Here is a 24,783-nt window from a genome sequence, read left to right as displayed (position 1 = left end):
ATGTTTTGTACAGTTAGTGTATATCCAGTGGTCTGCAAAAAAGGGTATTACAGAGGTCAATATAACTTGTTGTTTTTATAGCATTTTGCCTGGCAGGATTGCTTCTTGTGGCAAATCCATTTATCCCTACACTAGCAGACCATGCCCTACACTGTCACTCATGACGTAAAGGCAGGTTCCCTTTCAAGGACTTCTAGATTTTTCTCTCATATGGTCTGTCGCACCAATCAAATACACCTTTGGTGACTTTTAACCAATAACAGATAGCAGAGGGCGGGTTTTAAAGGCATTCCAGACTGATCTTTACAATTGCGCATGTTTGCTTGGATTGCCGGATGGTACTGTAGCCATATAGAGGCTGAGAGAATCCTGTGGACATCCTGGCTCACTGGGATTAGGTTGAATGAGTTGACTATAAACAGTTTGTTTTACATAACAGGTAGTAATTCAGTGAGCACTGTGTAAACGAACGCTAAAATAGATGCTGAAAACGAAAGGCATAATTTAAAATAGCCTACAGTCACGCATAGTGGAGTATTTTATTTTTCTCTTCGGAAAGGTGTCAAGTGGCAGTCGTTACGTAGAATAGCTCAAGCTAACAGCTACGTTCATTATGTCAGTAGTAGGTATTGATGTGGGTTTCCAAAATTGTTACATCGCTGTTGCCAGAAGCGGCGGCATTGAAACCATTGCCAATGAATACAGTGACAGATGTACGCCGTAAGTATATCATTGACACTATATAGAATGTGACTGTGCGCAATGTTTGCGACTGGATGCGCGCTGTAGCCTACCTGATGGCGTAGTGATCAAATGCTTCCACGATGGATGTTTCATGTGTAATTATGAATATCTTACATTGGAGAATGACATTACATTGGATAGTATTTTTTCTTCCATGTACATGCGTATCCTATTGATTGGTATATTTTCAGCTTTGCGTATTACAACGTTATAACGTCGTCTCCATGCTCAGAAGTCTTTGTTACATGTTAATTTTACCAAATTACTTAATAATTGCAATCGTATACGTATGTGGCATTTTTGGTCTTATCTTACACTTTTCTATCCTATCCTGTTCTGAGACATGATTTTTAAGGCTTGGCGATAGCCTACGCCCAAATATGACCAAAATGTTCAGTATTCGAATGTTGTTGGTGATTTCTTTCTATAGCTCATGTCATATCGTTTTTTTAATGAATATGTTAACATTACTCTATTTTTTAAATAAGATATGTTGTGGGGTTTTTTTCAAAGCAGGCCCATGCATTGAGTGTCAACAAAATGTAGGCTATATCGCATTTTATTTCTTGCGGTCATCATTGCATTTGCTGGGACTTGACTGTTGTGGTACATTTTTGCTCTCAGACTTAGAGTACGACAAATTCCCATGTGGACAGAATCATTTGAACAATGATAAATATAGGCTCTAGATTGGCTGCTTGTAAGCCTATGTGAATGTGACTATCATACACACGTTATGACATTGGAAGAGGTGACTGTGAATACATGGGTATTCACATGGAGCCTTACGGCCTAAAGTTTAGTTGACACTAATTCCTCTCAAAACTACAAGATTACCCCTGCTCCTCCTAACATGCCACGGTGCAAGGAGCACCAATACTCTCAGTGAGAGGGAATGTAATGACCTGGGTTTTATTTCAGCCTGCTCTTGCAAATAACTACAATTTCCAAATAACTAAAATGACATCAGAGCAACTGCAGGCATCTTTTTCTATGCATAGAAAAACCTGAATCACTCGTTGTCAGCAACACAATGAGCTGATGCCGGAAGTGTATCAGTTAAATTAGTTAAGAAAGTGATATTATTAACGAGCACGAATTCTTCGGAATCCTCTTCCGAAAAGGTCTGAAGCTTCTGCGCATGTGCGGTATCCTCTACTTTACGCACGGTCTTTGCTCTACTCGTTCGGCTGCCCAGAGAACAGGCTACTATTTTAAATATTTGAAGGTGAACTGTTCTATTTTACTGCCCTAATTCATAATACTTTCACAGACTCCCTTGTGAAATTCCCTTAATAATCTGCAGATTTTCACCCTCCATCGTTCTAAACTAGTATTCTTCTTTCTATGTCAATCTATCTTGTAGCCTACCATCAACCATTAGGCCTATAGCATATTTTGTATGTATTTATTTGTTTTGGTTCCCCAGGGCTTGGGTGTCTCTGGCCTCCAAAAACCGCACCATTGGAAATGCAGCCAAGGGTCAAGTAAGATAATCAAATGGGAATAGATGTTATAGTACAAGTACTGTGCAAATGTAATTTTGCAAATAAATACTTTTGGGGAAATTATCAAATTGGTCAGGATCAAATCAACATGTAAGTAAAAAAAAATGTTTTATTTCAGATTATAACAAACTTCAAAAACACAGTCCATGGCTTTAAGAAGTTCCATGGCAGAGCGTTCGATGACCCATATGTCCAGGGGGAGAAACCCAAGTTGCCTTACAGCTTACACAAGCTGGCCAGTGGCAACACTGGAATCAAGGTAACACCACTGTACACATTTCCACTCTGTTCCCTTTTCACTGCACTCCATTTATATTGTGTTCGCTTTAGCTCATCACCCAATGGTCCATTGTCACTATGTACAGTACCATTGTTACTTTGCTCAATTGTTTGTATTTTCTACTGTATTTGACCTACAAAAAATATCATTTTCTTGCAGTTCTATACATTTTGCCATGTCTAATGTGTATTCATGCGATATTGAGTGACTCAAACATCACCATAAAATCTATGGGCTGGAAAAGGTAGCTAAGAAACATAAGCCGACATGGGCTAGTTGATCTGTACATTTCTGAGAAGTTCTAAATAGCACTCTATGGTATGTAATGACTGACATGACAAGAGGAAAACTGATGATGCACTACCCAATTTCGAAATTGCACCTTGTGCATTCTATTATTACATCTTTCAAGAGTAAGTTGAAAGCCAGACTGAGTGAATTATTATTATTATTTTTGGGGGGAGGGGGACCCCTGCACATCCCCTGCCGACCCCACAGTTTGGGAACCACTGGTCTAAATGGCCTAAATTAAAACTGTGTCCCATTCATAGGTGCGTTACCTGGATGAGGACAAAGTATTCACAATTGAGCAGGTAACAGCAATGCTGCTGACCAAGCTGAAGGAAACTTCAGAGAGCGCCCTCAAGAAGCCAGTTGTGGACTGTGTGATTTCTGTGAGTTACAACAATATATTGCAATACACTAAAAATGGAACTAGTCAACATAATAACAATATAGCTACTGCACATGTGAATATACCATGAAACTAACCAGACAAATATTTCCATCCTATTTCAAGTTTATTCTTTTCTAACAAGAGTTTTGTTTCATAGGTCCCAAGTTTTTTCACCGATGCAGAGAGGAGGTCTGTGATGGATGCCACCCAAATTGCAGGGTTGAACTGTCTACGTCTGATCAATGACACCACGGCAGGTCAGTGATTCCCACAGAGTGTCTTTAGATTTATTGATTCTAGTTGTCTAAAGCATTAATGTGTATTTAATTGTTTCACAACACATTTTTGATTTGATTAGGGAATTTCATTATCCCAAAATAGGCTGGGATTCCCTAGAGACTGCAGTTTTGCAAGTCTTAGTTTTGTCCCCTTAATCAGCAGGCACTGATATTCACAGAGTGTAACGGTTGTCGTCGGGAATGGAGGACCAAAACGCAGCAGGAATGTGGATGCTCATCTTGTATTTTATTTTAAAATAAAGTGAACACCAAAATAACAAAATGAAGAACGAACAACAAAACAGTCTTGTCAGGCTCACACACGCAAAACAAGAAACAATCTCCCACAAACACTACACCAAACAATTACCCATATATAGGACTCTCAATCAGAGGTAACGAGAAATACCTGTCTCCAATTGAGAGTCCAGCACCCAAACCTAAACATAGAAAACCTAAACAGAATGCAGAAATACAACCTAGAACATACTAACCTAGAACATACACCCAAAACCCAGGATCACATAAATCAAACACCCCTCTACAACACACACAAAACCCCCACCATACAAAACAAACATCCCTCTGCCACGTCCTGACCAAAATACTAAACAACTACTCCCTCTGCTGGTCAGGACGTGACACAGAGGGCATTTGAGAAGCCCCTTGTTGGATGTGTAGGCCTTTAAGCTACAATGGGTAGGCCTTTAAGCTACATAAACATATAATCATATTTTGTGATATTAGGTTTAGGGGACCAGAATGACTTTATAGATTTTTACATTTACATTTTAGTCATTTAGCAGACGCTCTTATCCAGAGCAACTTACAGTAGTGAATGCATACATTTCATTTCATGCATTTAATTTATTTTAATTTAATTAATTTTTTTATTTTTTTGTACTGGCCCCCGTGGGAATCGGACCCACAACCCTGGCGTTGCACACACCATGCTGGCGTTGCAAACACCATGCTCTACCAACTGAGCCACATAACACATACATTACTTATATTCCTTTCCATCCACTAAGATGCTCTTATTCCTGCAGTGGTGTAGTGTAGTGTTATTCATTAGAGTGTCTCATATTGTTGTTTCTAAATGGCAGTGGCCCTGGCCTATGGGATCTACAAACAGGACCTGCCCACCCCAGAAGAGAAGCCTCGCAATGTGGTGTTCGTGGACCTGGGACATTCATCATTCCAGGTCTCCATATCAGCCTTCAACAAAGGCAAACTCAAGGTTGATTTTTCTTCCTAAAGTACTGAAGCCTATCACTATTTTTCACCCTTCTTTTTCATTATTTCTTCCATATTTAACACCTAACTGTCTGGCCAATTAACCAGGTCCTGGCAACAGCCTTTGACCCCTACCTGGGTGGGCGTAACTTTGATGAGGCACTTGTGGATAACTTCTGCGAGGAATTCAAGGCAAGGTACAAGCTCAACGTGAGGGAGAACCCCAGGGCTATTCTGCGGCTGTCTCAGGAATGTGAGAAACTGAAGAAGTTGATGAGCGCCAACTGCTCTGACCTTCCCATTAACATTGAGTGCTTCATGAATGACATTGATGTGACAGGCAAGATGAACAGGTACACATATCGATTTGTGACCCCTTCGTTTAGCTTCCTATAGTCTTAGAGATTTATATTCATTAATGATAATTCCACTTTTCCCCTTCCTTTTAATTTTCAGAGTCCAGTTTGAAGAACTGTGTGCACCCTTTTTGATGAGAGTAGAGGCACCATTGAAAGCAGTTATGGAACAATCAAGTATGTCATTTTTATCAAATCGAATTTGATTTAGTAGATAAACATCAGTGGTGACAGTAATTCAACAGTAACCAGAACATGTATTATTTTACCCTCTCTGTGTGTTTGTGTTTTGTGTCAGAGCTGAGCAGGGATGAGATCTATGCCGTGGAGGTGGTAGGAGGAGCCACTAGGATCCCTTCCATTAAAGAGAGGATCTCCAAGTTCTTTGGCAAAGATGTCAGCACCACACTCAATGCAGATGAGGCTGTGGCGCGGGGCTGTGCTCTTCAGGTACTCCTCTATCCTCTTACAGAGATGGAAACTTCAGCCATCAATTGTATATGATTTTCTGTAATATTCAGTGTGTAACAAAGTGATTGTGTGTTTGCGTTTGTGTCCTTGTTTGGGTGTGTGTTTGTTTATGTATGTATGTGTGTAGTGTGCAATTATGTCCCCAGCGTTTAAGGTGCGTGAATTCTCTATCACTGATGTGGTTCCCTTTCCCATCACCCTGCGTTGGAAGTCCCCCACAGAAGATGGAGTTGGGTAAGGGCACCTACTCAGCTGGCTCTATAGAAAGAAACATGCATCTGTAGGTACAGTGTTGTTTATAGTAAGATGAGCAGACATTACAGCTCAGTCTTTCCCTCTGTGTTTGTCTTGACCTCATTCAACACCACTGTCTGTTCTACAGAGAATGTGAGGTGTACAGTAAGAACCATGCAGCACCCTTCTCCAAAGTCATTACCTTCCACAAGAAGGAGCCCTTTGACTTGGAAGCGTTCTACAGCCTCCCACAGGAGCTGCCTTACCCGGACATCAGGATAGGTACACCTGCTTATTCAACTCAGGCCTCTGAAGTTCTTCCATCTTTAATGTACCTGTTCAAGGAATTGGAAGGTGGTCTCACTGAACATAAAATATTTAGCTGTAACACCCGGATGGCACTTTGCTATTCTGCCTTGAGATCCCCTTACAAGACAGAGCAGTGTGCTCTATGGAATTCAGCTCCTATATGTCTGTAATGGCCATCTGCAAGTGTTCCCTGGTGGCCAGCCTGATGATGAACATTTAAACCCTATAGTGGGGGTCTCCCACCTGGCTGGTAATTAGGACTCAGGCTTAATCTCCCATGGAACACTGCGTCCCTATGAGTCACAGGAGTCATTTACAGAGCCGAGCTGTGTGTGTGAGTGTGCGCATTATAAGGGGGAGTCGCAGATGGGATTTCAGTTTGAAAGAAGTGCAATTACTAGCTAGTCAGACCTCATCCTCTTTCCCCTGTCTCTGATGGGCATGTCAATTCTCCAGTGTGTTTGTTTCATTTCCTGTGACTCCATCAGGTGTGACATTTGAACGTCTCTCCCTCCATCCCTTTCTCTCTTGCTTTCTCAGGGCGTTTTTCTGTTCAGAATGTGGTCCCCCAGCCTGATGGAGAGAGCTCCAAAGTGAAGGTCAAAGTGCGCATCAACGTGCATGGCATCTTCAGTGTTTCCAGTGCCTCCCTGATCGAGAAGCAGAAGGGTGAAGGAGAGGATGTTCAGATGGACATGGAACCCACTGTGCAGAATGAAGGAAGGCCAGAGGACCAGGTAAGAGAGATAGGAGTGAGAAGATTCACCTGAATTTCACATTTGTGAAGTTCGTTATTCAGCCACTTCACACTATTTTAAGATTTCAGAGCGACAAAGAAGCTGTTGTTTAATCTTCCCATTTGAATGTCTTAGGTCTAAGACTTAAAGCACTGATATGACTTCATGTCTTTCTCTCTGTGATTATTCTCACTCAAGCCCATTTTCTCTCTATTCCTGGCTCTTGAAGCTGCACCCTTTTCCTCTCATTGAAGATGACACCTTTAACTATATGGAGGAGGTTTGTGGTCACTGTGTGATTAGCCCTCACTCCAATCCCTTTTCATACTCCACTTCACCCTCTGCGAGGTGAAGTCCAATGATGGTCTCATCTGTGGAGCACTGGTCTCACTAAGGTTCATCACATTGAGCCTGAGAGAACGGGTGTGTTTGTATAACCAGGCTTGGCAGTGTGTGACGCCAGAGGATACATGAAGCCAGTGGAATAGCTATTAAGATTAATATACTTTCCACATCTTCATAGCTCTATCCTTCACAGGCTGTGCTGTACCTGTGTCTGCTATAAAAAAAAATCATCCTCCACTCCTTTGATATTATCAATATGTCAGTGTATTTGAATGTGTTACTCATACAGATCATAACATTCTAATTGGCATCTCTGAACAGTAGATATTTTGATTAGATTAAAGCAACTGTCCAGTGAAAATCATATTCTGTTAACTCATACCCAAATAACGTTGTTGACTCGTATTTGTGGCCAAAGCATAAATTGGAGAAAAAAAAACACAAACTCCACCTAAAACTTGTATCTCAAACACACCATTCCAACACAGAAAATCAGCTGTTTAACTTACTTAATTACCATATTTTGGAAGGAAAACTATTTCACTCATATTGTAATTAATTATAGGTCATATTTCATAGAAATCTGGAAACACTGCACAGTTACTTTAACAGGAGGGGTGTGCAGCTTGAAGTAAGCTGGTTTAGATAGACATAGGTGTAACATAGTGAATTACACTACTAAGGTGGTCTATGAGTCAAACCTACTGTAAGGAGAGCAGCCAAGCGTTGATTGTAAGTTTCAGGTGATGTTGCTGTGAGAGTGTCCTACTGTCTCAGACTAAAATGCAGGTGGACCAGGAGAGTCAAGGCCAGGGGGACCAGCAGAGTGAGGATGCCAGTTCCTGCAGTAAGGTGAATACATTCATAATAAGAAACTATAATTACACTTAAACTTTTATGTCTTGTGAAACACTGAGAATCAATATAAGTGTTGGAACTGATTTATTTGTTTAATCTCCCAACAAAGGAGAGAGTCAGTGGTGAGAAGCAGGACCCAGCAGCAGGGGGAAGCAAGCCCAAAGTCAAAGTGAAAAGCACTGACCTTCCCGTCCTGGCCAACATCATCAGACAGCTGGACAGGGGGGTCCTCAATGACTTTGTGGAGTATGAGGTGAGTCACTCTTAAGGCCTCCCCAGCAGCTGAGTTATATTCTCGTTGTAATGCTGGTCGCTTCGACTGGGGGAAAAACTTTGACCCTAAGGAAAGCTTATTGTAAAGTAAAACTTACCTGCCTTGTTTAGTTCAAAGACATAAAACGTGAGTAGGAAGGGTTTCTGTATGAAGGTTAAGAAGCTGAACCACCTTTGGAAATGTAATGGCAAGTTCTGCATAAGTTGTCTCATTCATGAGTGACCTATGTTGTACACTTCTACAAAACTGTGGCAGATGATGTACCTCACTGTGTCATAGATTTTTGTGTGGCTGGATTCCATTGGGCCGCCTGAGAGTGGGTATTAGAGGAGGCGGAAGGCTGATTTTGGCTCTCAGCACAAGTGCCTCCCTCTGTCGCTCCCTCCTTTTCTCTCTCTCTACTTCAGAGCCAGATGATCGTCCAGGACAAGCTGGAGAAAGAGAGGAATGATGCTAAGAATGCTGTGGAGGAATATGTGTACGACCTGCGGGACAAACTGTGTGGCATCTATGAGAAGTACACTACTGAGGAGGTAAGAACCTAGATTAACATATTCCTTTCAACTAATAAATAAATATTGCCACATTGAACAAAGAACAAGTCTTTGCAATACATCATGTGTTTGCTGATACCTGTTTTGGCCTTTCTCACCTTCCAAAAAGGACAGTAATCGTCTGACAATGATGCTCGAAGACACAGAGAACTGGCTTTATGAGGAGGGAGAGGACCAAGACAAACAGGTCTATGTGGACAAGCTGGAAGATCTCAAGGTTAGTGTTCATTTAGCATAAAGGACTTTTATATCCAGCCTCTGCCTGCACCCATCTGCTATTATGGCAGTTTTGAAATCAGGAGCAAGATACGTGAGTAATAAACACATGTTTTTTTGGGGCATTTAGGTGAACAGTGTCATCTCCATTTGAAAACATTAATCTCTGTTTGAAGGTTTGGGTACGTGATTCAGCATTTTTTTTTGTGACTTGACTGATGTGATTTGACTGATGTCATTTTCCAGAGGTTTGGCCAGCCCATTCAGGACAGGCACAGGGAGCAGGAGGACAGGCCGAGAGCATTTGAAGAAATGGGCAAGAAGATCCAACTCTATTTGAAGGCTGTGGAGCTTTACAAACAGAAGGTAAAAACTGGAATACTTTTCAGCATCCTTTCATCCTTGAGCATCTTTGAGATTTTTTGGATTGCACTGATGTCAGAAAAGGCATTATCATGTTATTGCGTGCTTGTTATCTCCTACTTTAGAAACATTGAACCCGTTCTATTTCTATGATTGAACCACCAATCACTAAAGATCAGTGTGAGATGCAGTGACATGATGCTGAGACCATTTACAATGCCCCTTTTTCTCTGTGAACTACTACACCACTGCTCTGTTGGGATTGTGCTAATTACTTTCCCTGTATTACCTTTTCCATATTCAATACACTCCATTTTTCTTGTTTAGTTTCATCAGTCGTCTGTGGCCTGTACTCACTTTTCAAACCTGGTTAGGTCAATGTCATAGTAATTGTATGAGCAATTGTGACACTATCTGTTCTAGGACTTAATATGTAATAAACGATCTGTGAAATTTAGATGAATTCATTATTTTGTGAGGGCATAGATGAGGTCATTTACATAATGAGATAAAGGTGTTGTAGCTCTAATTGTTTTGTTTCCTGTCTACACTCAGGATGAACGTTACCAGCATCTGAATGCTGAGGAGATGAGCAACGTGGAGAAGTGTGTAAATGAAAGCATGGGCTGGATGAACAGCAAGATGAACGCCCAGAGCCAGCTCACCATCGCCCAGGACCCAGTAGTCAAAGTAGCAGACATAATTTCCAAAATACAGGTGTGTGTGATAAGAGGGTATGATTCAACCATATGACATGCTATTGGCACATCGTCACCAGTTACTTACCGTTTTAATAATACTGCATGTTCCTATCTTCCACATATACCTATACTTTAGGAACTGGATGAAGTATGCAACCCAGTGGTCAACCGGCCGAAGCCCAAAGCAGAGGATGTGTCAGAGGAGAACTACAAGAGCAATGGGGCCCATAACGGCCCAAGGCAAGGAGCTGACGGGAAGGGAGAGGCAAAGGGAAGCAACCAGACAAAGCCTCCCTCAGGAGAGATGGAGATTGACTGAGCCCCTCTGCCAAACAAGCTCTGCTGCCATCACTCTAGCTCCCATCAGAGCAGGTCTACCCAAACATACATAGTATATCAAGGGACCATTTTTCCATGTCCACCACCACTCAGCGGGCTGTTTTGTGCATTTGTATTTAGAGTCCCCCTGTTTGTTTTTTACCTTTTTAGACTTTCCCTTGTATGTTACAATGGTGCGCTCCTTCTTGAGTGTTTAGACAATACCATATATAGTCATTAATTGTAAGATTAGATATAGATTAAAACAATGCAGGCTCTCCCAAAAATTGTTTTTCTAAACCATACGTGTTTGCATTTCAAAAGTCCCATAAGCAGATCTCTAAGGTGACTCTTATTGCACATAACCTTGTAGTGGAACATAAGTAGAATTACTGTCTGAACAAACGCTAAGGCTGATTAAACTATTAGTAAACTATGTATGCAATAATACATATTATATATATTTGTATTTAATATATTAATTTGAAAAGATGTCTGTATGTCTAGATTCTGTAAATATTATTTTAGTAATTTAAACTGGCCAGTGCATATAGTTGTGTACAGGATACATTCCTAGTGTTGAAATGGGTGACACCACAACTGTCAAGTAGCAAGACAAGAGAGCAAGGTGCTGCCTATTCTTTTACTTGTTTTCATCCATTTCCATATTTGAATCATGAGATTTTAAGACGGCAAGTAATAAATGCATTATTTTTGTCTTTAAGACAAACATTGTGTTATTTCATTATTGATCGAAATGTAATTGACTAAAGTGCTAAAGATGTGTATTCAAAGTATCTTCATCTTATTTAAGACTATTATGCTACAAAACTCTAATAAGTCAAGTCTCTAGAGTATGTTACTACATAAAGAGGATGTTATTTTATTCAATGCATCTAGTGCTTTTTGTTCCTGATAGGCTCCCTTAGCTCGAGCAGCCCTCGAAGTGAATGTTTTATTATTATTTTTTGAATATATATTTTTGGGGGGAGAAAAAACAGTATACATACAAGAAGTATACAAACAGACAATGATAACATGTGCTAGGGGGTACAACAAATTACAGATTATACAAAGACCTTAAAAGATGCACACATATTGATTGTTTTAACAGCTTTCTTATTAGAAGAATGTAGAATGGTCTTAATGTACTGCTCGAATTCCTAATAGAAAACACGGAAGAGTGGTTTTTCATTAGTGAATTTACATTTATGAATATGACATTTTGCCATTAGCACAATTAGATTTGAGGTAAAATTGTTTTTCTTTATCCTTTTTATTGTTAAGGAAACCGAGCAGCACATTCTCCCATAAAAAAAAAGTAATCAAGAATATTTACAATGATAAAACTATGAACATGTAGACAATGCCAAAATAAATGCAAAACTGTTTCTGGATGCTCAACACAAAAAGTACAGTTAATGTTAATGTCTTTTTTGAGTTTCTTCAGGTAATGATTCATAGGGTAATACTTATGGATCATTCTGAAAGAGACCTCTTTGACCTTGTTATTAACAAGCATGTATTTGTGTGATAATAACAGTCTTTTTTCCAACAGATATTATTGACACATGTATTCCAGTAAGTTGTGACATAAGGAATGGATACAATATCCTTTTGAAATAAAGCATGTATAGATGTGTTGTTCTGAGGGAGCAAGGATAAACAAACGTGTCCTGTTGGAGTCAGCTGGAGTAATCTAGGGACTTCGAAGTGAATGTGGCTTCTTTTGCTTGTTGCAATATGACGTGTATAGTCACGTGACCACGAGTGTAACGGGCGGATATTTTCAAAATGGAAGAAATGCAAAAGTTTTGGAGTGGAATAAAATAGCAACATTCATTTGTTTTTATCAAAGGCCGTTTACGGCCGCGGATAAATTAACCTGGTTGAACATGTATTGAATAATACTTTTTTATCGATTGGGAAGACATGAGAAGCAAGATGAGTGTTTCAATCGGTAATAAAATCGAGGTGAGTTGTCCGCTAACGTTACTGTACTACTGTGTACGTTAGCTTGCTAACGCGTGGCTAATTTATTACTGTAACTAGCTAATTTAGCTAGTCTAGTACAAAGTATTTTAGCTCGCTGAAGTTGCAAGAACTAGCCACTCCGACGCTGTTTAGTTAGCTAAATAGCAAACTAACTTAGCTACTGTAGTTGTCTACAAACGTTACCAACTTTGCACAATTCGTAGTCGGCAATGTAGAAGAGTGACGTTAGCTGATGGCTAAAACTAGCGGTGTTGCAGCCGAGTTGTTGACAGTTGAGACATGCCTCCAACACAGGAGGTTGGTGGCACCTTCATTGGGGAGGACAGGCTCGTGGGAATGGCTGGAGTGGAACGCTATCAAAATGATGCCATTCCATTTACTCCGTTCCAGCCATATGAGCCGTCCTCCCTTCAGCAGCCTCCACCGGTGGTGCTTCCTCGCGACTTACGGCACCGGTTTATTGTTGCCAGGTGATTGGGACCACAACGCCTGCTTCATTAGCGGGAAGAGAGCTGGGATAATTCAAGGCCATATGGCAAAGACGGGTGCAACGTTTGTCTGGTGGTTTTACAGTTGGCATTGTTGGGTAGCCAGTCTGTAGCTTCCCTGACGACCAAATGCCTGGTACAGTTGTTGTGGTGGTGTACTACTCACTGGCTGTCTAGCCAGCTACATCATACATCTCAGAGGGAAGATGTTCGACAAAGTCATTCGTTATTTCTTTCAAAACCTGACAACTAAATGCAAAGTCAGTGAAGATGAGGAGAGAATATCTACAGCTGGGGAGTTACAGATTGAGGTATCACGTCAGTCATTATTTTTATATATATATATATATATATATATATATAACAGCTGACAGGCACATCTAGGACATATTTTTAGGACATAGGCCTAGCTATTGGACATATTCTAGTCATATTTGTTGTAATGTAAATATTATGTTATTCACTTTGGAATTCTGTATTTCATTTTGTGAAAACATTTGTTAATTCTCTTTATCAGGACTTCAAAGTTCTCACTCTCCTTGGTAAGGGCTCCTTTGCATGTGTTTACCGGGCAAAGTCAGTTAACAGTGGCTTGGAGGTGGCGATCAAAATGGTAAGAACAATTTTTCTAAATTGCTATACAGTCTGCATCCCAGTACTTTTATGGTGTTGCTCCCCAGGGAACCACAAAACACAAACATTAATCCCATAAAGTAAGAGCTCATCACTACAAAGTGTTTATTGTCAAGTCCATGCAGACAAATCACAAGTGTGGAAATGTTGACAGCCTACACAGTGAAAACTCACCCACTTATCATCATCCTCTCACTACCAGGTGGTGTGCTTAGCAGAGCCTTGTATTGTCACTAAGCCTCCCTACCATGGGTCCTATGTGGACTGTTGGGAGTCTAGACAGTCTGTTCTGTCTCTGGATAGTTCTCATCGTTTCTTTGTGGAAGTTCGATCGGCTCTTTGCCACAAGACTAAAGCAGTGCATTTTTAAGGCTCACATGCACTGTATAATTATCTCTATTATTCCCCTCTCTGTGCAGATTGACAAAAAAGCCATGCACAAATCTGGTATGGTCCAGCGTGTGAGTAACGAAGTGGAGATTCAGTGTCGATTGAAGCATCCGTCAATACTAGAGGTAAGCATGGTTGAACATTTTATGTTGGACATGTTATGGCATGTGATCATTGTAGTGCTGAAATTGGTGATTCTTTAATAAGGTCTTATTTACTCATTTACATGACTGCATTTAACCCCAGGGTTCTCCCAATGATTTTTTTAAATGTGGTGCTGCTGAGTACAGGTGGGATGTAGTGACCCATTTAGACTCACACAGTTTTGCTTTTTTGAATACTGCCATTTCCTGCCATCTAGAGCAAAAATGGCTAGAATAATAAGGTGTGGTGCCTGGCCATAAATTATCAAACATTTTACAAAGTGGCACAGCCAGTCCACAAGGTGGTGCTGTGCCATGAACCCCGATATAACATTTTGGCCTGTCATTTTACTCTTTTGCAGCTGTACAACTACTTTGAAGACAGTAATTATGTGTACTTGGTGTTGGAGATGTGCCATAATGGAGAGATGAGTCGATACCTGAAAGATAGGAAGATGCCCTTCTCAGAGGGTGAAGGTGAGTAAAACATTTTTTTTACCAGAGTGAAACAGTGATACATTTCTTAAGATGATATGAAAGCTACATTAACATGTTTTAACACTTTGCCTTGTTTCCTTTTATAACAGTTGTTTAACTTTATTTTTCATGTTACAGCAAGGCACTTCATGCATCAAATAGTGAAAGGTATGCTGTACTTGCATACACATGGCATCATGCATCGGGACCTGACCTTGTCCAACCTGCTGCTGTCAGGCAATATGAACCTTAAAATAGCTGACTTTGGCCTGGCCACCAAGCTGAAGCTCCCCAGCGAGAAGCACTTCACCATGTGTGGCACACCCAACTACATCTCCCCAGAGGTGGCCACCCACAGTGCCCACGGCCTGGAGTCTGATGTCTGGTCTCTGGGCTGCATGTTCTATGCCTTCCTGATGGGCCGGCCCCCGTTTGACACAGACACGGTGAAGCACACCCTCAACAAGGTGGTTCTGGGGGAGTATGACATGCCCAGCCATGTGTCCCAGGAGGCCCAGGACCTGATCCATCAGCTGCTGAGGAAGGACCCTGCGCAACGGCCCAGCCTGTCTGCCGTGCTGGAGCACCCCTTCATGACCCAAAGCCTGCTGGCCAGGACCAAGGAGCTGAGCCTGGGGGAGCCAGGCTCCATGGACAGCGGCATCGCCACCATCTCCACAGCCTGCACCTCGTCCACGTCCGGCAGCAGCAGCAGCCGCCATCCCCAGAGGAGAGCCAGGCGTGTGATGGGACCTGCCTTGCCCAATATCATGATGCCTATCCCTACACTGCCCCGTCCGCCCAGCAACGCCTGCTTTGAGGGGGTTGAGCAGTGGCAGCAGCAGCACTCAGACAGAGTAGGCAGGAGCAGAGCTGCTCTGGGTGGGGAGAGTGGACGGCCCCACTCCAGGTACCTACGAAGGGCTCACTCCTCAGACCGGTCTAGCTCCTCTGTCACTCCAGCCCAGGGGATGGGGCAGGCAGAGCTGGAGAGGTGCCACTCTGAGGAGATGCTGACTGTGTCAGGGAGACTGGCCTTTCCCATGTCCTCAAGCTACAAGGACACTCCACAACCCTTCACAGAACATGGAAGGCTCCCATCGCCGCCTGTCAAACAGACAGCCAGGTAAGATGTGACACCAGTGTGCTGTAATTAATAGAATGTGATTTATATTAAAATGTCTGTCTGTCTGACTAACTGATGCATGTATGTTCTCAGCTCAGGATGTTCATATTCCACACAACCACCACGTCCACTAAACCTGCAGTTAGAAGAGTCAGAAGGTGTACAAAATTGGTTCAGTAAAGAAGGTATATTACACCTACTCTTTTCTTTGCTGTATCTTAATCTTACATCCCAATGTAAAGATTTAAAAGTTCTAAAATAAAGATTTTCATACATGAGCTTGACAGTGTTTGTTCTCTCTGCCTCCCCAGGCCCGTTTCCGAGGCCCACGGATGTCAGCTCTCACAGCAGCAGTGGCAGTTTCCATAGCAGCAGGGAGCCTCTAGGTGTACACAACTACTGGAGTGACAAACCAGCAGGCAGAGGGACCAGTTCTCACCGCAACCAGAACCAGCACCACCCCTCAAACACTGAGTCCTACTGGGAGAATGGGCAACGAGTACATGGGGGAGAGCTGCAGAGTCTATCCAAACCCAAACCAAGTATAGCAAAGGAGAAGTCCCTGAGAAATGTGCTCCCTCCCCTGTGTGCCTCCAGACTGAAACCCATCAGACAGAAGACTAAAAACGCTGTGGTAAGACAGACAAAGCCCCTAGTTATCCCCCTGTCTCTATTCACCTGATCTGCTTTCAATGACAGGGCTATGCCTGCCTGCTCTACAGCTGTGGTTTTTGTCTCTTTCTCCCCAGGTGAGTATTCTTGATACAGGAGAGGTGTGTATGGAGCTTCTCAAGGGCCAGGGCCCCCAGGAGAGGGTCAAAGAGGTCCTTAGGATATCCTGTGATGGTTCAATGGTGAGTTTCAGGAATAACAACACTTCATACCCTTCAGAGAGGATATATATATTGTGCTTCTACACCTGCATTGCTTGCTGTTTGGGGTTTTAGGCTGGGTTTCTGTACAGCACTTTGAGATATCAGCTGATGTAAGAAGGGCTATATAAATACATTTGATTTGTTAAATAATGGCAAAACACTCATTTCAACCTTTGACCATGCACCTGTAGGTCACTATTTACCAGCCCAATGAGGGGAAGGGTTTTCCTGTACTAGAGCGCCCCCCTGCTCCTCCTGAGGATATCTTGATCTGCAGCTATGATGACTTACCAGGTACACCTCAATACCAGACAGTGAAGTCTCTGTTATGAGTCAAAATAATTTTATACGTATGTTGGAAGTCTGATTTCAATTAACCTTTGTCCTCTGCTTCTTTTCAATAGAGAAGTACTGGAGGAAATACCAGTATGCCTCCAAGTTTGTGCTCCTGGTGAAATCCAAGACTCCAAAAGTCACCCTCTACACTAAGTCTGCTAAGTGTATGCTGATGGAGAACTCCCCCAATGCAGACCTGGAGGTGTGCTTCTACGATGGTGAGGACCATTTACAAAGCCTCAGTTATATGAAACATCATGAACTTGAAGGATAAGATCTATTGTCCTTCTCTGATATTGAAATGTTATTGTTGCACACTGTTAAACTAAATCATCCTGACCTGTAGTTCCCCTCTGTGCTGTGACAGGAGCAAAGATCCACAAGACGTCGGAGCTGGTCCGGGTGGTGGAGAAGAGTGGGAAGTCATACACAGTGAAAGGGGAGGTGGGTCTGAGTGGCCTCAGCCCAGAGAGCAGGCTGTATGTGGAGCTGTCTGACGAGGGACACAGCATGTGTCTGTCTCTGGAGGCGGCAATCACTGCAGAAGAGCAGCACAGTGCCAAGAGCACTCCCTTCTTCCCCATCACCATCGGCAGGTGAGAGTGAGAGCCATGACTGTGTCTGTTGTCAGTGTTAATGCTGTAAATTGTCATGTTTGGAAGCACTTAAATCAGTGGCGGTCAGTGCCGTTTAAGATGAGGGAGGATGTTTTTCTTTCATGAGCATGGCCTTATTTCTATTACAGCATATTGGATGACTGTCATTCATATTTTATTCACCCAGTTCAATGCAACAGCATAGGTTTAGGCAACTACATGATACTCTTATTTTCCCCATACCCATCATGAGGTTGCTACAACCTAGCCTATGATTGAAAGTTTACAGCGTAGGTGCACAGGTCGAGAGACAAATTTGAGGTGACAGACAGTGACATTCAATACCGCCTTGCACACTCTTGCCTGCATCTAACTGATATAAGGTGTAATCATTAGTCCAACAGTTGCAAACGAGGTATGTTTATCCCTGTTTTGTTATGTTTGCTTCCGTTTAAGAAAAGTTGGCAGAATCGGCAGAATGAATCAAATAAACTTTATTTGTCACATGGGCCGAATACAACAAGTGTAGACCTTAGCCTGAAATGCTTACTTACAAGCACTTTACCAACAGTGCAGTTCAAGAAGAGTTAAGAAAATATTTACCAAATAAACTAAAGTAACACAAAATAACAATAAAGAGGCTGTGTACAGGGGATACCAGTACGCAGTCAGTGTGCGGGGTACAGGTTAGTTGAGGTAATTTGTACATGTAGGTAGGGTGAAGTGACTGCATAGATAATAAACAGCGAGTAGCAGCAGTGTACAAAACAAATGGAGGGGTGGGGTCGTCAATGTAAATAGTCGCTGATCATGTGTAAACAGTTCACTCTCATAACACACGTTGTATTCCTTCATTTTACATTTACATTTTAGTCATTTAGCAGACGCTCTTATCCAGAGCGACTTACAGTAGTGAATGCATACATTTCATTTCATGCATTTGTTTTTTGTACTGGCCCCCCGTGGGAATCAAACCCACAACCCTGGCGTTGCACACACCATGCTGGCATTGCAAACACCATGCTCTACCAACTGAGCCACAGGGAAGACTTCAATGCACAATACATCAGCTGTATGTGACCAGGCGAAAAAACCTTTCCAAACCAAACCGCTACACACAGCCTACATCGTTGTCACCATTTTAGCTAAAGTAACATCATAGTCAGCATAGCTAATAGAACTAACGCGTTAGTAAACCCGCTACAATCATGCAGTAATGTTATTGTACAGTCAGTAAGCATTTACACTGTCAGGCCCCGGAGGCAATAAATTAGTCAAACCAAAAGCTTACCTTGACTTGTGTCGAGTTGCGTCAATTCAATCTGGTATTGGAATAAAACAGTTAACACAGAGTAACTTCTGATTTCTTTGTACTTTAATTAATGCAAACACATTTATGGTAAATATGATGTTCGTATATACGGGCTCACTGTGACACCTCGCAGGGCAGACAGAGAACTGAGTGACACATCCTTTGCTTTTCATTAAATACTCTGACAGAGATGGCTCCCGCTCACTGCTGGCCTGTCAGAGGGAGGATGAGCGTGGTTTAAACTTACTCATCCTAGCGTTGGCGTGCAGGCTGGTCCCAGCCTCTAGACGCATCTTTGTTGCCAAGCATAGTTGTCTTCTAGCTCATCTTCATGTGTGTACCCGAGAGTCAGACACCCAAGGACAGTGCCTGTCCTTGTGCTACAGTTAGGTGTAGCACAATAGCAGAAACTGTCCTATCTTCCATTCTACCAGCCCCTCCCATACACCTGTCCTTGAGCGGCCCCACAACCAGGCATTGTGTGTGTGTGTGTGTGTCACGAGTCTACTCAGCCTACACTCCTACTAGCCAGCAATCCTCCAGTTAGTCATGTCTATTATATGTTGCTCAATCTATGTTAATACAATATAAACCTCTTATGTTTAGCATTAGTATTCATAAGTTATGCACCACAACTAATTTTATTATATAGGTTTAAATAGTTGTATTATATTGGTTATGCAAACAAATAGTTGGTTAAACCCTAACAATTGGAAGAGATGTTGTGTTGGAAAGTCATAGCCAGCTAGCTAAAATGGCATCCCTCTGAGCAGGGTGTTCCATTAGCTGCATGTGCTAACTAAGTGGAACAGAAAAAAATGACTATCCCTTGCTTCTCCTTCATTTTGGAAGAAATTCATTTGATAAACTATTGTCTTTCTCTCTCTATGAGTCAACTACTCACCACATTTTATACACTGCAGTGATAGCTAGCCGGTACCCCCTGTATATAGCCTCGGTGTTTTGTAATTTTTCTTGTTACTTTTTAATAAACATTTTAGTTCTTAACTTTAGTTTATTTAGTAAATATTTTCTTAACTCTATTTCTTGAACTGCATTGTTGGTTAAGGGCTTGTAAGTAAGCATTTCACAGTAAGGTCTACACCTCTTGTATTCAGCGCATGTGACAAATAAAAATGTATTTGATATTTGGTGATGTGATTATATTTAGTATAGTTCTATTTAAAAAGTATAATTTTTACAATTTACATTTTTATGAGGATGGTCCTCCCCTGAGAAGCCTCCACTGTCTTAAATAAAGTACCATCTTGCAGAATGCTGAAAGTTACTATTTCAGTTATTTACACTGAGTGTACAAAACATTAGAAACACCTGCTCTTTCCATGACACACTGACAGGTGAAGGCTATGATCCCTTATTGATATCACCTGTTAAATCCACTTCAATCAGTGTAGATAAAGGGGAGGAGACAGGTTAAATAAGGATTTTTAAGCCTTGAGACATGGATTGTGTACGTGTGCGATTAAGGGTGATGGGCAAGACAAAAGATTAAAGTGCCTTTGAACAGGGTGGGATAGCGGGTGCCAGGGACACTGGTTTGAGTCTGTCAAGAACTGCAACGCTGCTGGGTTTTTCACAGTCAACAGATTCCTGGGTGTATCAAGAATGGTCCACCACCCAAAAAACATCCAGCCAACTTGACAACTGTGGGAAGCATTGGAGTCAACATGGGCCAACATCCCAGTGGAACGCTTTTGACACCTTGTAGAGTCCATGCCTCGACTAATAGAGGCTATTTTGTACACTTTTATTTGTCGTGTGTACATGCATACAGTACCAGTTAAACGTTTGGACACACATACTCATTCAAAGTTTTTTTCTTTATTTTTACTATTTTCTACATTGTAGAATAATAGACGACATCAAAACTATGAAGTAACACATGGAATCATGTAGTAACCAAAAAAGTGATAAACAAATCAAAACATATTTGAGATTCTTCAAAGTAGCCACCCTTTGCCTTGACAGCTTTGCACACTCTTTGCATTCTCTCAACCAGCTTCATGAGGTCTCCTGGAATGTATTTTAATTAACAGGTGTGCCTTGTTAAAAGTTAATTTGTAGAATTTCTTTCCTTAGTGCGCTTGAGCCAATCAGTTTTGTTGTGACAAGGCAGGGGTCTTGTATCTTCTATACAGCAGATGGTCTTTTACAAAATAGGACTAAGTCCATATTATGGCAAGAACAGCTCAAATAGGTAAACTGTCATTTCTCTTTATCATTACTTTAAGACATGAAGGTCAGTCAATGCGGAAAATGTCAAGAACTTTGAAAGTTTCTTCAAGTGCAGTCGCAAAAACCATCAAGCGCTATAATGAAACTGGCTCTCACGAGGACCGCCACAGGAAAGGAAGACCCAGAGTTACATGGCTGCAGAGGATAAGTTCATTAGAGTTGCCAGCCTCAGATTGCAGCCCGAATAAATGCTTTGCAGAGTTCAAGTAACAGACACATCTCACCATCAACTGTTCAGAGGAGACTGGGTGAATCAGGCCTTCATAGTCAAATTGCTGCAAAGAAACCACTACTAAAGCACCCAATCAGAAATAGATTTGCTTGGGCCAAGAAACACGAGCAATGGACATCAGACCAGTGGAAATCTGTTCTTTGGTCTGATGAGTAATAATTAGAGATTTTTGGTTCCAACCGCTGTGTCTTTGTGAGACGCAGAGTAGGTGAATGGATGATCTCCGCATGTGTGGTTCCCACCGTGAAGCATGGAAGAGGTGGTGTGGGGGTGCTTTGCTGGTGACACTGTCTGATTTATTTAGAATTCAAGGCACACTTAACCAGCATGGCTACCACATCATTCTGCAGCGATACGCCACCTCATCTGGTTTGCGCTTAGTGGGACTATCATTTGTTTTTCAACAGGACAATGACCCAAAACACACCTGCAGGCTGTGTAAGGGCTATTTGACCAAGGAGAGTGCTGCATCAGATGACTTAGCTTCCACAATCACCTGACCTCATCCCAATTGGGATGAGTTGGACCGCAGAGTGAAGGAAAAGCATGCAACAAGTGCTCAGCATATGTGGGAACTCCTTCAAGACAGTTGGAAAAGCATTCCTCATGAAGCTGGTTGAGAGAATGCCAAGAGTGTGCAAAGCTGTCATGGCAAAGGGTGGCTACTTTGAAGAATCTCAAATACAAAATATATTTTGATTTGTTTAGCACTTTTTTGGTTACTACATGATTCCATATGTGTTATTTCATAGTTTTGATGTCTTCACTATTGTTCTACAATGTAGAAAATAGTAATAAAAAAAACTAAAAAAAACTTGAGTAGGTGTGTCCAAACTTTGACTGGTACTGTGTATAAACTAACATTCAAAAGTTTGGGGTCACTTAGAAATCTCCTTGTTTTTTGAAAGAAAAGCTAATTAATTTTCTCCATTAAAATAACATCAAATTGATCAGAAATACAGTGTAGACATTGTTAATGTTTTAAATGACTATTGTAGCTGGAAACGGCAGATTTTTTTAATGGAATATCTACGTAGGCGTACAGAGGCCCATTATCAGCAACCAACACTCCTGTGTTCCAATGACACTTTGTGTTAGCTAATCCAAGTTTATCATTTTAAAAAGCTAATTGATCATTAGAAAACCCTTTTGCAATTATGTTAGCACAGCTGAAAACTTGTCCTGATTTAAGCAAGCAATAAAACTGGCCTCCTTTAGACTAGTTGAGTATCTGGAGCATCAGCATTTGTGGGTTTGATTACAGGCTCAAAATGTCCAGAAACAAAGAACTTTCTTCTGAAACTCATCAGTCTATTCTTGTTCTGAGAAGTGAAGGCTATTCCATGCTAGTTTCAACATCAACAGTGAAGAGGCGACTTCTGGGATGCTGGCCTTCTAGGCAGAGTTCCTCTGTCCAGTGTCTGTGTTCTTTTGCCCATCTTAATCTTTTATTTTTATTGGCCAGTCTGAGATATGGCTTTTTCTTTTCAACTCTGCCTAGAAGACCAGCATCCCAGAGTTGCCTGTTGAGACTGGTGTTTTGCGGGTACTATTTAATGAAGCTGCCAGTTGAGGACTTGTGAGGCGTCTGTTTCTCAAACTAGACACTAATGTACTTGTCCTCTTGCTCAGTTGTGCACCGGGGCCTCCCACTCCTCTTTCTATTCTGATTAGAGCCAGTTTGCGCTGTTCTGTGAAGGCAGTAGTACACAGCGTTGTAGGAGATCTTCAGTTTCTTGGTAATTTCTCACATGGAATAGCCTTCATTTCTCAGAACAAGAATACTAACGAGTTGCAGAAGAAAGGTCTTTGTTTCTGGCCATTGAGCCTGTAATCGAACCCACAAATGCTGATGCTCCAGATACTCAACTAGTCTAAAGAAGACCAGTTTTATTGCTTCTTAATTAGCACAGCTGAAAACTGTTGTTCTAACATAATTGCAAAAGGGTTTTCTAATGATCAATTATCCTTTTAAAATGCTAAACTTGGATTAGCTAACACAACGTGCCATTGGAACACAGGAGTGATGGTTGCTGATAATGGGCCTCTGTACGCATATGTAGATATTCCATAAAAAAATCAGCCGTTTCCAGCTACAATAGTAATTTACAACATTAACAATGTCCACACTGTATTTCTGGTCATGTTATATTATTTTAATGTACAAAAATGTGCTTTTCTTTCAAAAGCAAGGACATTTCTAAGTGACCCCAAACTTTTGAACAGTAGTGTATGTCAGCCAGTCCTTGTGTCACTAATCTTGCTACTCTGTTTGTCCCTCCCAGGAGACCTGCCAACCCAGACTCCTCCTGCCTCTCGTCCCAGCCTGCCACTGCTGATGTGGCATCACTGCCCCAGCCCCCATGTTTCACTCCCTCTGTGAGTTTCTCCCACGCAACGTCACATTGTGTGATCTAAGCTATTTAGTCCATCCATTTCTATGGAGGAATTGTAAGATATTTCTGGTGTTATTGTTTTTGAACTTTATTTTATTTATCTTGTCCAATCTTCAGAGGATCTTTTATGAAGAGTCTGACATCACCTCAGCCATTGTGAACAAAAACTGCTCTCCGCTGTCGGTCAAACAAGACCACACGGCCAACGCAGGGAAAGTCCTCAAGTCTGTCTTTGTGCCAAATATTGGTTGGGCCTCACAACTGACCAGTGGAGAGGTGTGGGTGCAGTTCAACGATGGCTCCCAGCTGGTGGTGCAGGCAGGGGTTTCCTGTATTATTTACACGTCCCCAGAGGGACGGACCACCAGGTACTGAACACTTACACAGCACCTATATAACAAATACAATAAATGACACACGGCTTTACCACTGTTTGATAGTGCTATGTCAAAGTCCGACATTGTCATTTTGATGGTTTTGTTTTTCTGTATTTGAGGAATGGTAGTTGTCAAACCCTTTTTGCTGACATGTTCCTACTTTTGTTGCTCCAGGTACAAGGAGAATGAGAAGTTGCCAGAGCTTGTGAAGGAGAAGCTGCACTGTCTCTCCACCATCCTGGGTCTGTTGGCCAGTCCAGCAGCACGCCGCTGAATCAAACCTCAGCATTGCCCCCTTGCTGTTATATTGACACGTCCCTGTGCAGCAATGATGTTGCAGGGAGGAGAAACTTTCATAGGCTTTATACTGTGACATACATACCTCTTTCAAGTGTGCTTGTAAATATGTTTATTTTCTATGTACAGATGACAAATTATGAATATATATTTTATAAAGTACCCATGTTGTACAGCATCTTGTTGAAATAGTTTGTATGTGTGTGTAAACTTGTATTTTCTATATTGTCATTTGTCGAACCATCATCTCCATGAAATGTCAGATGCATAAAAGCTGAAGCAATAAACATCTGCAGGCTGGGTAGAGTTCAGGGGTCTTTTGTTCTTCATATCACCTTCACAACAGCATAAATGGGTAAAAGTAAATGTTTCCAGCAAGAACTAACATTTAAAGGA

At 41.7% G+C, this 24,783-nt stretch overlaps 2 protein-coding genes across 6 annotated transcripts; both read left to right on the top strand.

Moving 5' to 3' along the window:
- The first annotated feature begins 315 nt into the window (after window positions 1–315).
- On the top strand, window positions 316–11,188 carry LOC106610995 (heat shock 70 kDa protein 4L). 2 transcript variants are annotated; one of them, XM_014210775.2, is made up of 20 exons: window positions 316–720; window positions 2,174–2,231; window positions 2,371–2,511; window positions 3,084–3,206; window positions 3,366–3,465; window positions 4,593–4,726; window positions 4,831–5,075; window positions 5,179–5,255; window positions 5,377–5,528; window positions 5,677–5,783; window positions 5,932–6,065; window positions 6,633–6,829; window positions 7,059–7,109; window positions 7,952–8,026; window positions 8,142–8,285; window positions 8,714–8,839; window positions 8,970–9,077; window positions 9,323–9,442; window positions 9,995–10,156; window positions 10,277–11,188. In XM_014210775.2, exons 1-20 carry the CDS (start codon window positions 614–616, stop codon window positions 10,457–10,459), a joined length of 2,544 nt encoding a protein of 847 aa, XP_014066250.2. In that variant the 5' UTR covers window positions 316–613; the 3' UTR covers window positions 10,460–11,188. The 2 variants fall into 2 exon arrangements, with proteins under 2 accessions (XP_014066250.2, XP_014066251.2); XM_014210776.2 differs by lacking the exon at window positions 7,059–7,109.
- Window positions 11,189–12,206: 1,018 nt separating this feature from the next.
- On the top strand, window positions 12,207–24,693 carry LOC106610996 (serine/threonine-protein kinase PLK4). 4 transcript variants are annotated; one of them, XM_014210781.2, is made up of 14 exons: window positions 12,207–12,432; window positions 13,459–13,554; window positions 13,994–14,089; window positions 14,470–14,584; window positions 14,723–15,710; window positions 15,804–15,895; window positions 16,022–16,344; window positions 16,460–16,564; window positions 16,777–16,879; window positions 16,990–17,139; window positions 17,289–17,517; window positions 23,603–23,696; window positions 23,831–24,081; window positions 24,265–24,693. In XM_014210781.2, the coding sequence occupies exons 1-14, from the start codon at window positions 12,391–12,393 to the stop codon at window positions 24,362–24,364; spliced, it is 2,784 nt and encodes a 927-aa protein (XP_014066256.2). In that variant the 5' UTR covers window positions 12,207–12,390; the 3' UTR covers window positions 24,365–24,693. The 4 variants fall into 4 exon arrangements, with proteins under 4 accessions (XP_014066256.2, XP_014066255.2, XP_045579453.1 ...); XM_014210780.2 differs by having other exon boundaries at window positions 17,268–17,517; XM_045723497.1 differs by lacking the exon at window positions 12,207–12,432 and adding an exon at window positions 12,453–13,252 and having other exon boundaries at window positions 17,268–17,517.
- The last annotated feature ends 90 nt before the right edge of the window (window positions 24,694–24,783 follow it).

Source organism: Salmo salar, chromosome ssa09 (assembly GCF_905237065.1).
Source record: "Salmo salar chromosome ssa09, Ssal_v3.1, whole genome shotgun sequence".
Classification (NCBI taxonomy): Eukaryota; Metazoa; Chordata; class Actinopteri; order Salmoniformes; family Salmonidae; genus Salmo; species Salmo salar.
This window is presented reverse-complemented; position numbering and strand designations above follow the sequence as displayed.